The sequence below is a fragment of the Rhynchophorus ferrugineus genome, unplaced genomic scaffold (genome assembly GCF_030347505.1).
Source record: "Rhynchophorus ferrugineus isolate W39M unplaced genomic scaffold, kcgeb_rfMv2 rfM3, whole genome shotgun sequence".
Taxonomy (NCBI): domain Eukaryota; kingdom Metazoa; phylum Arthropoda; class Insecta; order Coleoptera; family Curculionidae; genus Rhynchophorus; species Rhynchophorus ferrugineus.
This window is the reverse complement of record NW_027472582.1, coordinates 56414399-56429599: the sequence shown is the minus strand read 5'-3', so window position 1 is coordinate 56429599 and position 15201 is coordinate 56414399. Positions and strand designations below refer to the sequence as shown.

The following is a 15201-nucleotide window of genomic DNA, read 5'->3' as shown; positions in this document are numbered from 1 at the left end:
TGTAGGAATATTGGTCGGGTCGGTCGATCGGTCGAAATGTATGGCTACCGCTGCGATTATTTGTCAGAACACTCACTACTATTCTTGGAAGGAATTTGCACGAGAACTGAAAACACTGGTTGAAGAAATACTTTTTATTTCAATGTTAAATGATACATGTGGTCGACGGGACAATTGAAAGGATATTAGATTAGGTAGAGGAAGTACGGTAGCGCTGTGGAAGTGGTACTATTACAAGAGGATGGAGAAAATAAAAATGAGCGAGACGTCGTCGTGATGGTCTTTTATAACCTGGAACTGCATGGTACCAATCCACCGGCGTTGCCAACCTTTGTACTTGTTGTTGATGAATTCCTGGTGGTCTAAAGGTTCGTGGCAGTCGCCACATGGTCTTTATATTTATTGTGATTTGATATTTTTCAAATTAATTGGTACTCTATAAATAAGATTTCAAGTGTATTTTAAAATACCACAACTATAACGTTTTTAATAGAGTTCGGCATTTTTGTTGTTCACTAAGCCAAATATTCATTTAAAATACGACAAGCATTATTGTGGCCACACATGTTAATTTTATACAAATTTTAAGATATTATCTGAACAGTGACTGCAGAATGCCACAAGAACATAGTCATACCCATTATTCATTATCTTTTTCTTAACATTTTTACAATATATTAATCTACATAAATTGTTCAGTGTATTACAATTAAAGGTTATATTTTTACATCGTCCCAATGTCTGGAGTTGTTTGCGGGTGCTGGACCATATCATAACTTTTTAGTGTTTTTTTGTTACTATTTGAAACTAAAGATTATGAGCAAGAACAATAGTTATAGCTACTATTTATATTTTATACGCCCATGGAATAATATTCATTGACTACTTTGAAAGAGGAAGAACCATCAACAGCGACTATTACATAGCGTTATTGGACCGAAATACGACAAGTATTATTGTGGCCCTACATGTTAATTTTATACAAATTTTAAGTTATTATCTGAACAGTGGCTGCAGAATGCCACAAGAACATAGTCCATACCCATTATTCATAATCTTTTTCTTAACATTTTTACAATATATTAACCTACTTAAATTGTTCAGTGTATTACAATTAAAGGTTATATTTTTACATCGTTCCAATGTCTGTAGTTGTTTGAGGGTGCTGGACCATATCATAACTTTTTAGTGTTTCTTTTTTGTTACTATTTAAAACTAAAAATTATGAGCAAGAACAATAGTTATAACTACTATTTATATTTTATTGTTTATTAACTTTAATATTAGCTTATTTGTGGGTTTGTAGTACCGTTTGAACACTAATACACTCTCGCACCATTCAAAAAATGTTTGGTTTGGAAAATTTTTGTCGGCAAAGAAAAAAATTAAATAAACAAGTTTTTGAAATACAGATATATTTCATTTGTTAAATATGCTAGAACTTCAGATATTTTATATTGTAGGCGACGAGATTTTAACCCATTCCTGTCAGGAACCATAAAGCTCAAGTTTGCAGAAATATGTCAATTTTTTGGTCACAATCCTTCAGCAACATCTAATAACAATAAAATTGATCTTTATGGATTTTGATAACAAAAATAATATATGAAACCTTACAGAAATACCAACTATAAAAATATTTGCTATCGTGATTGCTATGGCAAGGCTCACAATTAAATGAAACAATTAAGCGCTTGCATATAGCTCTCTATATATAGCGCTCTATACTGTGTGATTGTAACTGTAATAGTCATCTTAAAAAGATCACTTGAACTTCTATAGAATTGAAGTAAGTGAGTATTTCAGACACACTAACCATGAAACGTGGTAGAATATTGAATATTTAGTTAAAATACTACCAATATAACACTTGACAAGAATATTAATAAGGGGAGGTAATAAATTTAAAGAGTACCCAATAACAGCACAATCACCATTTGGGAACTTAGGTGAAAATGGTTTGATTGAAATCAAGTGCTCTGTATTTGCTAAGACAAATCAACGTTGTAAAAACCTACTGATAAAATTTACAGTTACAAAAAAGAACAGATAGATGCAAATGTATTTTACGGGGCTACGAAAATATTCTTTTACATGGTTAGTAATAACTAAAACACAAAAATACGTTTAAATTATATGTATTTGGTGAATGTTAATTCTAAATTGTAAAAATTGCTCTCTAAATTGTATCCTGTGTTGTATCAAATTACTTAACAAATTAACAGTAATTATAATAATATTTGGATTAATAAGATACGAAAATTGTGATTTTGAACTATTTTGATAATAGCTTTACAAACTTATAATCAGGTGCCACTAAAATACTTATTATATCAAGTACTTTAGAAAATGCTTTAACATATCAAATTTCCTATAAACTCATAAAACTAGGTCAGTGTTTGGTTTATTTTACTTTCTTTAACTTTAGTGTACATAAATATTCTTCTAAATGTTTAAAACTTTTGTTTACCTAACACAGACATATCAAACTGACCCAGGCACACTTACGCACTACTAAACCCATCATATGTAATTTTCCATATTTCCCAGAAGACATCCGGTGTTACCCAGCCTGGTTACTAGCTGATGGTGACTGGGTTATTTCTTGTCGAATTTTCCACTGTTGCCTATAAAGACAATTAACAATCACAAACATAAGTACATTCATGCTCCGGAAGGATTCGAACCCGCGACTATCACAACGTTTGGATCGTCCTGCCTCCTTGACCACTGCGTCAACGAAGCCGGCCTATATATAAATTACACATGTTCAAACTATATCTGCTGGTTCGCGCTTTGCAAGATTTAACCATATTTCCCTAAAATATTTTTGCCTTGAAATGAAAATATACAACAAGGAATTTTTACCGATGTATTACATTTGAAACCGTCACATCACAGATATATTTTAGAATATCTATAACTACATAATGTAACACAAAATATTAAAATAGTGCATAAATAAGAGCAGTACCCATACAGATCGCTTAGTGCGACCAAAACAACTATGTCACTCACAGTTTCTACTATTTCCGAAATATAAAAACGTCTCTCATTTTACAAAATCGAGTTTTACCTGCACGTTTGATAATTGGCCTTTCGGCCGATGATGTTTATGTGCGATTTTTATGTAGTGTTTTATCATGATTTCCAGGTGATCCAAACAAAATGTTCCAGGACTTAACATAGGCCAGTCGACATCGTCGGCGTCCGCGCCCGCCCCGTCCGAAATGCTAATCGCCGACGGCGCGGCCGGCCCCGCCCTACCACCCGGCTCGCCCACCGCGGGGGGAGCACCACCATTCACCCTACTAGTCGATGCCGCGGGCGTGGTAAGCGTACCTCCCAGCCCGACAGCGCGCCCCCTCAGGAACGCGTCCGAGATAAGGACGTTGCTGCAGGCCAGGAAGCATGACGAGATCAAACAGCTGCTCAGGACTAACGCGTGGCCAGCCAATCATCCAATTCGAAAGTAAGTACTTATAGGCGATCCAAAATAACAATGAACCCACGTCATTCTGATGTCGAATGTATTGCCTATTTCAATTTGTAAATTCGTTTTAAACTGAGACTGTATTTTGCTACTCACTTTATTCCAGTTAAAAAGAGATAGAATGTTGCTTGATACGCCCGAAGGTATAGTCCGTTCGATAAAACAATGAACGCACGTTATCTGAATTGATGATCTCAAAAACTCACAATGTTGCCGCATCAACTCTGACTTTTAGTTGATTTTGGCTCAGGTATTCAACTAAATTCTAATCTAAATAAAATAATAAAACAAAATGAGTGTTATTAGGTATAATTTATTTTATTATGGAAGGACTTAAAACTACAATTAATTATACAATCATAATAGTTTCTAGGTTAGGGTTGTGTTTTATTATATTTGCATTTAACTCTTTTCTACACCACCTATGAGTTCTAGCCGCGTTTTTTATATGGTGGTATCCCCTCGAGGCCTAATCCACCTAATTAACAATTGTATATCCAATTCTTGCTTCCTTCGGTACAGTGGTTCTTTGTAAAGTCATTTTAATATCACTATATTTCTCATTAGTTTGTTCTGTTACTACCTTAGGGTCGTGTTTTGGTTGGTTGTGGTTGGTTGTGTTACATCTTTCTTGATAAAACAATATTTTATCGCTGCATTCTTCCTAATGCATTCATCATATCAGGAAAACAGTTATAATTCTTTTTTTCCTCACACATTTTAGACAAAATTTCAATGTATGTTCTGAACAACTACATACATATCTGTGCACATAAATCCTTCACAGTCTACATTAAGATTTCTTACAGTTATCGTATATTAATTGTACACTCACCTTTACTTATTTCAAGTCTCATCACCTTGCCTTGAAAATTGTCAGCAGGCAAGCGTTGTTTTTGTGCATTGCTCGTTCTGATAAATTTCAAATCGCTACTTAATATTTGTGATTACTCTGATTGAAAATACCGAAGTCAATAAGTAGTATATTACTAGTACTATTAACTACTACGTTTCTGCAGTTTTATTGAAAATATTTTTAATATATTGCAGCTGCACTGAATATTATTATGGCTAAGGTTACTAAAATGTCTCAAAAAATTAAAAAATATGCATATGAATGTTGATGAATCGTCTTGATGTTAGCTCTATTCGAGATTTATGAAATTTATAAAACCAGTGAGTCCACAAACAATTTTTTAGATATAAACTTGCAGCGCTTTGAGGAATGTAAATTACTTCATACACTGTTAGGGAACATGGGATTTAAATGGTGTAAAGATAACCAACCCACGAAAAGGTCTAATGGAACTTACAGAAATTGCATTTAAAATCATAAAATAAAATTTTGTATTTGTGTATCTAGACGATGCTTGGATATTTCAAAAAGGAACAGATAATAAGAGCTAATAAAAAGAGTAAAAAAGGCAAATATGGTCACAAAAGTATTACGTCTTCCTCCCTATCACTACATATTCAATCCAATTTAATTGATATGTGGTGTGGCAAAGGTTACAATGGATACACAGGTGAGAAGTGACCCAGAAAGTGATAGTGGGCGAAACTTTTGGGATATCTGATTATGATCCAATCATGATGATAGTGGAAACAACTATGGTGTGTGTATAACTCAATTATATATACATTAAAGGTGTATATATAATTGATAGCGGATAACTGTAGAAAATTGTATTGTATAGTGTGAAATATTTGTGTGTATAGGTATGTGAGAATGCTCATGAAATACATTAGAGAGAATACAGTGGTTAAATCTAATTTTATTAAGAAAAATCTACATAGGTAGTAACAGAAGAAACTAAGGAGAATTACGGAAACAAAAACTAAAAGTAAAAAGTGTGAAAATGTAAAATGAAAAAATTAAAAAAAGTGTGAAATCTAAATACCCTAATGAAAGTAAATTATATTATCTGAATATACAATTTTCTTAGGTAGATTAGGTTAAAAGAAATGTGCCTAGAATACTACCTTATACGTGGTATGGAAAAGAGATAAATGCAAATATAATAAAAGGTCTCCAGGGAATATCACTCTATGAAGAAATGGCCTAGAATACCACCTTATATGTGGTGTGGAAAAGAGTTAAATGTAAATATAATAAAAGGTCTTCTTCTTCTTCTTCCACTCTATAAAGAAATAGCCTAGAATACTACCTAATTATATGTGGTGTGGAAAAGTGTTAAATGTAAATATTATAAAAGAACTCTAACTCTAACTATTGTGACTGCATAATTGACTGAAGCCAAGTCCTTTGATAAAATATGCATTAAATGTACTAAAAATATGTTTAACAAAAAAAAACCGACTTCAAAAAAATAAATAAAGAACTCACTAAAAATTGAAAAAATAATCAAATTTAGATTTTTAACACAAAAAAACATTTTAAACTAAAATATATACATAATAGTCGTTGTAATAACTAAATAAAAATAAAGAAAAACCTTATTTAATCTATCTACTACGCGTATTTTATATTTAACTATATACACAAAAGTTAGCTTATTACCTACCTAAACCTATTTATCTATTTACAATATTATCTTAACTACTACCAACTAACTACTTTGAAGTCGGTGCCGAACCCAAACATTTATATTAATTTAGATTTGTTTTGTTGATAATTTAATTTTTTATATATGTCCCAAAATTATATTATTATTTTTTTATTTTTTGGGCTCGGGCTCATACATTTTATATGTAAGATGCAAACAGTGATTTGGGTTGTTACTACTGCAATCTGCGGTTTTACATTGTGGTCTGACTGACGATAATATTTTAACCGATAAGCTTGGAAAGAAAGTCACAATAGTGTCAAGTAATGTATTTTATTTTTATTTAAGAGCATATTTACCTTTTTATGTTCTTGTTTCTTTCGTCAGTGTTTCATTGTCAACTTATTATGATATCACGATATTTCTCTTTAGTTTCTTCAGTTACTGCCTGGATACATTTTTCGTGATAAAATTGGATTTAATCACTGTATTCTCTGAACAATTACACGCATCTATGCTCATAAGTCTTTCATATTCTACAAAATAATTTTCTGCAATTATACTATATTAATTACATAGTCACCGTTAGTTGTTTCCACTCTCATCAATAACCCCACATCCAAAAATGTTCAATTACTCATATTCATTTTTTAAGCCACTGTTCAAGTCAATGACTAAGCTGTTAATTTCCAATTTCACGATGAACTTGTTCACAATTCCACCATTTGGCAATGTCTTCCTCAGTGTAAAATGTATTGTTGTAGACAATCCTTCCTCCCACATATTCAAACAGTTTTTGCTTGTATATCTTTCTCAATCTGCATGTCTATTGTAGTAATTCTTTTGCGGATCCCATAATAATTCGATTTGGTTGAATATGCAGTGATAAGGAGGAAGACGTTACAATCTGTGACTATATTGTTCAGCCATCTGATATACTGTGTATTTTTTTTTCAGGCCTATTTGTAAAAAAGTAAATTAAATAAAACATAATTAAACATTTTATTTATATTTACGAAGCAATAATTTGAAATGCTTCTTACTTTTAACATGGTATCTTCAAAAATTAATTTATGTTAAGCAAACCATTCCTTAATTACAGCCTTTACCAATCCACTTGTTGGAATCTTTTCCACCAATGTGCTATTGCACGATGCATCTATAATTCTAACTGAAGGTTCCTTCTAGTTCTTTAGCAACTGAGAATATAGCAAAAACCTATGATTTATTTCTCCATAGTAGGTAATAAAACCATTCCTATTATAGTATGAAGAACAATAATCTGCAATTAATTATTACAAAATGTTATGATTAACAGACCTTATTCTAACTTTTACTTTTTTTCCATCAGCTTTTATTGTCTTTATACTCTTTTTATTAACGTCCTGCCAAGGGTCGTCTAATTTTATTTTTTGAAATATTTACGTCCATACAGAAATAAAAACAACAAATCTTCCTTAATTTTATTGTATGCTTTTAAGAAGCAATGTCTGAAAGTTAAACATTCAACCTCTTGGTGGGTTATCTTTACACTATTAGATCCTATGTTTCCCAACCGTGAGCATTATCTTTGAAATAAATCTCAGCAACTTAATATTTAATAGTATCAATACTCACTTCTCTATCGCTGGTAATTATCGGTTTAGTTTCTGACTGACTATTTATTGGCGCCGGCATTTTTAATCAGAGATATATATATTTATAACCTGCAGGCAGTTGACAACAGGACGAATTTTGTAGACTGATTAGGTTATATGTTTGGACGCATCAGACAGCATAGTCTCTTTTTAACTAGAATGAAATAAGAAGGAAAATATTCTCTGATATTAAAACGAATTTACAAGCTGCAATAGCCAATATATTTAGAGATCTTGATGACGTGAGTTCACTGCTATTTTAGGTAGATTATAGTAATTTTCAAACCCTTTGTAATCTGCGTATCTGGATTTATTCCTCAACTGTCGATTTTCGCATCTTAATCGAATGACTTTCTAAATTTCTAATAGGAACATGTATGTAGAATTTGTATTACAGATCGTGCTTGAAAGGTTTCAAGCTTACAGATGTCAGATCCACCGTATTTTAGTCTCGAGTGTAACATTTCTTTTGCACTTTGTATCATAATAGCAGGCGATCCGTTACTTGTTAATACTTTTGTTGTTTTCTTTTTCATACTGGTCTTTTTTTCATTAATTCTCAAGACTTTTAGAAGGCTGAATATCTGCATCAGTTAATACAGCGCTCTCATTAGAATCAATTGATCGATCTCATATTTAAAATATTTTTTGTATAATTTCATTCACTACTATGTTAAAAGACAGTGCAGAAACCACACCTCCTTGGCGAACACATGTTCGGATCTGAAATAAATTTGACTGATGCATTTCGCATTCGTAGGCAGCTAATGGAACCATCTTAATCATTTTTGGGAGAACATAACAGGTCATCTGAAAAGTCTCCAGCCTACCACAGTACAACGGGAAATAGTCGCTGGTGGCCAAATCTGGAGAATACAGTGGGTGAGGAAGCAATTCGAAGCGCAATTCATGGATTGCCATCGTTTTCACTGACTTGTGACACGGTGCATAATCTTGGTGAAGCAGCAATTTCTTTTTTCAAATGCGGTCCTTTTTCGGCGGTTTCGTCCTTCAAACGGTCCCATAACGCTATGTAATATTCGCTGTTGGTGGTCCTTCCTTTGTCAAGGTAGTCAATGAAAATTATTCCATGCGCATCCCAAAATACAGACGCCATAACCTTGCCAGCCGACTGTTGCGTTTTCCCACGCTTTGGAGCGGGTTCATCGTATGCAGCCACTCGGATGTCTGTCGATTGGACTTCGGAGTAAAATAATGGAGCCATGTTTCAGCCATTGTCACATATCGATGCAAAACTCGGGTTTATTACGCTTGATCATCTTCAAACACTGAACCGAATCATCAACTCGTCGTTTATCCATTTCATTCACAATAACAAAAGTTGCTTCACTCAAAATACTATAATTCACAAACTAATTATCCGACAGCTGTAAGATTTATACACGCATCTTTTGAGGATTAGGGCTAACTAAAATAAATATGTTCAAAGTGATGCTCAGAAAAAACATCAATAAAAGTGATGATTGCACGTTTTCCAGATCATACAATTTCTCGTATCCCCTGTTCACTATTTTTGCTATCACTTGGCCCACTCGAGTGATCTTACCATATTTAATGTTTTTATTGCTGTTCGTCATTGATTCACTTGTTGTTGAGTCTTCATCGGGACATCATAATTACACATCTTCATCAGGACATAATTTTTTAAAAGTTGTTAAACCCTGTGATAAGTAAAGTTAATCAGCTTGTTTTAGTCGTTAAACCAATGTCATTATTTCATTTTCGTTATACGCCATGTCGTCAATGTATTTCTTCATATTTTGTAGTATCAGTTTTTAATTTTCAAGGATTAACATTCTCTTATTCGTCTTTTTTAGAGAGCTATGGCCAATGTTGTGTACGCAACATGGCAGTACGGGGGTCTTTTCGGGAGATGGCTTTTACTGGGACATGGTGGTACAAGTATTCGGCTCTATGGAATTGCCCGATAGACCAGTCGGTTTACCACCATTTGTTGAACCATCGAGATGTCACGCCTATCACCTGACTAGGTCGGGCCGGGCATGCGCAGATCGCGTTGTAAGCGTCCTTGGTTACGCCTGTCCAGACATCGTCTACAGTCCCGCCATCTATCCCATTTGCGCTTTATTACTGCATTATGTATCAGGTAAGTCTTTGATTTATTTATAATTACACTTTCGATAAAATAACAGACGTTGTAACACTTAAAATCAAATTAAATTATACATTACATGAAACATGTTTTTATTTAACTATTTTTTTATTGATATAAAATAATCAACGAAAATAATTTATAACTATGAAAAATCCTTCTATAAAATGTACTTACTATTTCTTGAAACTATATCTCTAGGAAATAGAGGTTTCAGGAAAAAAAATCTATTATAGGATTTAAATTCACTCCAAAACATTCGCTGGTATCATATGATGTCAGTGTACAATTAGGACATAATGATCGTTGGGTACGAAAGCATCAAAATAATTTATTTTTCGAAGTTACGAATACTAACAATTATAAGTGGTGTGTGGTTACGCATTAGCGCAAATAGGAATTGTCGAAGTTACACACGTACAGATCAAAATGACGTTAACATCATAGGCTTGTTAAAAAAATGTCGGTATATCTATAAAATCGATAAAAATATTTCTATAATTTTTCCCGAATAGAAATGGTTCGATAATGGTTTTTATTATTTTCAACAATCTTATATATTTTTTAGACAAACCAACCATTTTTGCCATCAGATTAGTCAATTTTTATGTCGTTAGTCACTGAAGACTCAAGTAATTCGCTCTTATTATTCTTCGACTTATCAGAGCAGATTGCTGTAATTTTTGGTTATATTTTATCAAATAAATTATCAATCGCAACTTTAACATGAAATTTATTAATCCGATTTTGTTAGATACGTACTTTTGTGATTCTTGATTATTGTGGATTCTCACACTCATTACTGGTGTTCTAAAAATCAAAAATATTATTTATTTCAATTATTTTTTGTATATGTAAAATATATTTAATTTTACTATATAAAAAAAATGTAAATATAGAAATATTTGTTTGCATAAAAGCGGTGAGAGCTAAAAACATATTATTTTTAAATTTTGTTAACATAATTTAGTAATATATATTCACTTATTTTAAAAAATGTTTTATTGAAAAACTAAAAGTTATCATTTAAGTTTATTATTTAACTAAAACTTGTCTTTTAATTTTGGAAATGTTCGAAATTATTTTTTAGAGCTACGAAAAATTTCACGATCTTATGGCCTTATATTTATGTTACACTTTCTGTTGGATTGAAACATTGGATGATTCTGCTTCTTGAATCACGGATTAAAAAAAATTCTGTGATTGAATTTCAGGTTTGAATTGATGTATTCAGTTTTATTCAGTGTTCATAGACAACCAAGTTTATTTCATAGTATTTGTGGTGTTCAAATCATTTTATTTAATCATCATTATTTACTGATTAGCAGTAAACAGTTATAATAACGATAAAGAAAACAAAGAAGTGATTATTTTTCAAACGAAGTCAAGACTACTTGTAGGTTTCTCAAAAATCTAGGAGATTTTATTGGCATTCGGATGATTAATTTTACATATATTCCTTTCGAACAACAGCTGTGTTAAGTTTTTCATTGTATATTTCTGTTTTCTTTAAACTGTGAGGTCATGTTTAAAACGGATCCTTGAGAAATGGTTCAATTTTACAGACAGAACCTTTGTTTTTGTGGGCAGTAGCAATGGAATATCGTATATCCTTCGATGATTCGTTAACGTCTAGCTTTCAATTTATGTTTAAAAAAATATTCGCTTAACAGTATTGTATGAAGTTATGATGCATATTAATTGCACTATTAAATATTAAAAATTATTTTTTTAAAAATATATTTCAATTATTATATAATACAACAAATATTGATTAATTCTTGATACTAGAAATGATTAAATAAACTTTATTGACTTTATTGACGTTATAATATATTAAGTAAACATATTAACCTCTGAAGCACAAAATTGTGTTCACAAATTGGATGGAAAAATGGGAAAAATTATTAAACATATTAGTTAGTGCTTATTATCATTCAGTAATCAAATGTTACAAAAAATGTATATAACACATAGGCTGAAACGTTCCGGGATATATGGCGCTAGTTTTATTGCATTCGCCGCTTTTTCAGTTAGTGCTAACCTTCAAAAGAAGGGTGTTAAAACTTCATGATATTCTACTCATAAGTTTGTGAGTTATTGTGCTAAGAGTGATCCTACTTTTGTTATTTTCAAAACAATGGATCAAAAGCAATTTCGTCTTTTAATTTTACAGTGCTTCTTGATGGGAAAAGCGAAGCAATACCTTGAAAAGTGTTATAAGGACACCGCTTCATCAGAAAGAACAATAAAACGTTGGTTTGCTGACTTCAAACGTGTTCCTAGAGACACGAATGATATAGAACGCAGTAGATGTTTAAATTAAGTGGTTACACCAGAAAATATTTTTAAAAATCGAGAAAATCGTTTTGAATGATCGAAAAGTGAAGTTGCGTAAGTTACCAAACGTCGTAAAGATATCAAAAGAACGTGTTGGTTTTATATTGTATGAGCGTTTGTTCACTGTTGACCAAAAACAAGAACGTGTTGATGATTCCCAGCAGTGTTTGGCCATGTTTAAACGTAACAAACTGCAATTTTTGCGTCGATACGTGACAATGGATGAAACATAGATCCATCAACAGGAATCAAAACGTCATCTGAGTGGAGAGCAACTGGTGACAAGTCTGTTTTGAAGCAAGTGATAAATCGTTCTACAAAAGTGGTATTGAAATGTTAGAGCGGCGCTGTTGTGTGGTTCTTGATGAAAATTACGTTGAATAAAGCCAATTTTGAACAAAAAAAAAGCGTTTTCTTTGTTACGTCCGGGACTTTTCAGCCCATGTGTTATTTGTATGGATATAATAATAGGTCTCTAATAATAGTTTGTGTTTGTATAAGAAGTGACTAATAACTTTGATTTATGTGAGTTTTTATAGTTGATTAAGACAATCACGCAATATTCATTAATTGTCTTACTTAATTTATTATTTATTAATAGTTGTTTACATTTTGGTTAACATCATGTTTATAACCCAAATTTCCTACTTGAGAATACAGACAATACAACTTAGTTGAGAAGCGTAAACATCAGATAAAACTAGAGAGTAACTTCTTAACAACATTAAACTCCGTTAACGTGATAACTATTCTGTCTTGATCAGCTGTCGATAAACTTCATTATAAATTGGTCGTCGAACGATAAGGCTTGATATCATTTAATGAATCATATCAGCTGATTCGGTTCTGATGGAAAGTAAACGTTCTAAATCAGAAAAGTGAAGATAATTGATAATCAATGTGGGCTTGCGCGTTTTGTACCTTGACGGTATAAATATTGTTTTATCTGAATAATATCGGTTGCGTAATATTCTTATGACACTCTGTTATATAGAAATTAATACAAAATAGGGTACTATTAAAAATGCTTATTTAAGGTCATGGATGTATTTTTCAATTAGTAAGAAATGGTAAATCGATAGAATCAGTAAAGATTACTAATGGAATGAATATTAATTTATCTTTAGCTATAACATATTATTGTTGGTTCTCCCAAAATGTATGTAAGATATGAGTTAAAGAGGCAACACGGTTCATAATCATTTAAATTCAGAAAAGTATTATTTTGATGGTACATACGCGTTATTTTGTTGGATTTTTCAGGACAATTTTATACAAATATGACTGAATTTTATTGATACCAGCTCGAGTTTCCGCCTTCAATATGCAAGTTGTGGACATTTTGACTTCAAGAACCTAATGTGGTCTGCAAGGAGCCAATTCTGATCATTATCTCATGCAGCCTTTTAATTGTTTTCTCAATCTATATGCCATCCATTATCATAAATTTATTCGATTTAGACAGAAAGGAGAAATTCTGTTTTCAAATTACCGACTACCTTTTTCGAGAAAATGATGCTTCCATTCAACTTACTTCATGCTTCATGCTTCAGTTCAAAATCTGCACGAAACAGTAAGATATTGTGTATGCATCTGCAACCGAGGCATGTTCTGGTCGTCAAATGAGTCAATTTTTTTTCTTATTAACGAAGCCATAAAACATAATAATGAAAACACGTTATTCAGACCATCGACTTCGACAATTTTGGAACTATATGACTCTCTTCTTAGCCCCTGTTCAAAAAAGATAAATTCTCTTGACTTACTCATTGTTGGAATCGTATATTAATTAGTATTTAATCTATTATGTAAAATCTCTGTATAGTTTAACTTTTTTTATAAATTCAGATTTTTGTTATTTAAAAAAATATTTTCCACATTGTCAATTGTGTTTAGTAACTTCAATTAATTGGACCATTAATTGACCTTCTTAGAATCATAAATGATATTTAGAAATAATATTTGAGCAAATATTGAATTCAATAATATCAAATTTCAAAATTATTGGTTCAGATGTTTATGATATTCAATTAATTGAGAATGAAATTCTTGTAGCTATATCCTTACAAGGCTAGGATTATAGTTTGTTTTAATTATCAGTATGTTTCTATGAGATATCCAAGTACTATTTAGTTGCTTTAGAACAGCTCGTTGTACTGTTTTCAACTTCTAGGTCTAAGTTATTTTTTATCACCTTGGGATCTAGAAATAATTTTCTATATTTGTCTTTAATATATCTCTCACCTTCTTAAATCAATGATTTTCTGTTTTTATAGTATTTAAGTGTTTATTTTCATATCATGAATTAAGATAATAATAGATTATAAAAGTCGTTAAGTAGTTTAAATTGCAAAACTAAGTATGGAATAAATACACCAGTTTCTGTGACTAAAAGTACAACTGAGTTTATAAATATTCGCAACATATTTTAGTGAGTGAATGAAGTATAGTGTGTGTCTTAAATTAAGTCTATAATATGAAAAAAGTCTATATATTTTTATAGTATTGTCATCAACGAGCATGGTAATGTTGACGAAGCTGTTATAATTATTTTTCTTTGTACATCCGCACAGTTGAAAAACGTGACTATATAGGTTTCAAGACCAGTTGGCATATCAGTATTTTGTTTTCAATACACTGAGATATTTCATATTTTTAGAACAATCAATAACTAATTTTGTATTTTTAATTTTATTGTCTTAGGGCGTTTTATTAATATTTTGTTTTACCTTCTAATTATACAGTCCTGAAAAACAATATTGGCCATGGCGCTTTTAAACTTAATTAATTATGCAAGAAAATTCTGAATATATCAGCTGAATTTGATAAATTATAAATGTCCTTAATGTATGGGATGAAGCTAAATATAATATCCGTAAACTTAAATCGTATTCTTCCTCGAACTATATTAAAACTAGAGTGACTTGCCTAACGATTGCCAAATAATTTTTATCGATGGTTCTATTTTTAGTGCTGAGAATTTCCAATGGGACATCGGTGCTATTTATTTCTACTAAACCAGCTGACAATTTGTTAGGAATAACGAACGAAGTTGTTGACGCCTAGATATAACTCAATACTTTTTAATTA

At 31.5% G+C, this 15201-nt stretch overlaps 1 protein-coding gene across 10 annotated transcripts in view; it reads left to right on the top strand.

Annotated features, from left to right (window-relative positions):
• The window catches only part of sky (GTPase-activating protein skywalker), a 207937-nt gene that overhangs the window by 7417 nt on the left and 185319 nt on the right, over window positions 1-15201 (top strand). For all 10 annotated transcript variants that reach the window (XM_076400870.1, XM_076400863.1, XM_076400868.1 and 7 more), the window contains exons 2-3: window positions 3155-3472; window positions 9476-9765. In XM_076400870.1, the coding sequence (XP_076256985.1) occupies window positions 3231-3472; window positions 9476-9765 (532 nt within the window). In that variant the 5' untranslated portion in view covers window positions 3155-3230. The remainder of the gene's footprint in view (window positions 1-3154; window positions 3473-9475; window positions 9766-15201) is intronic.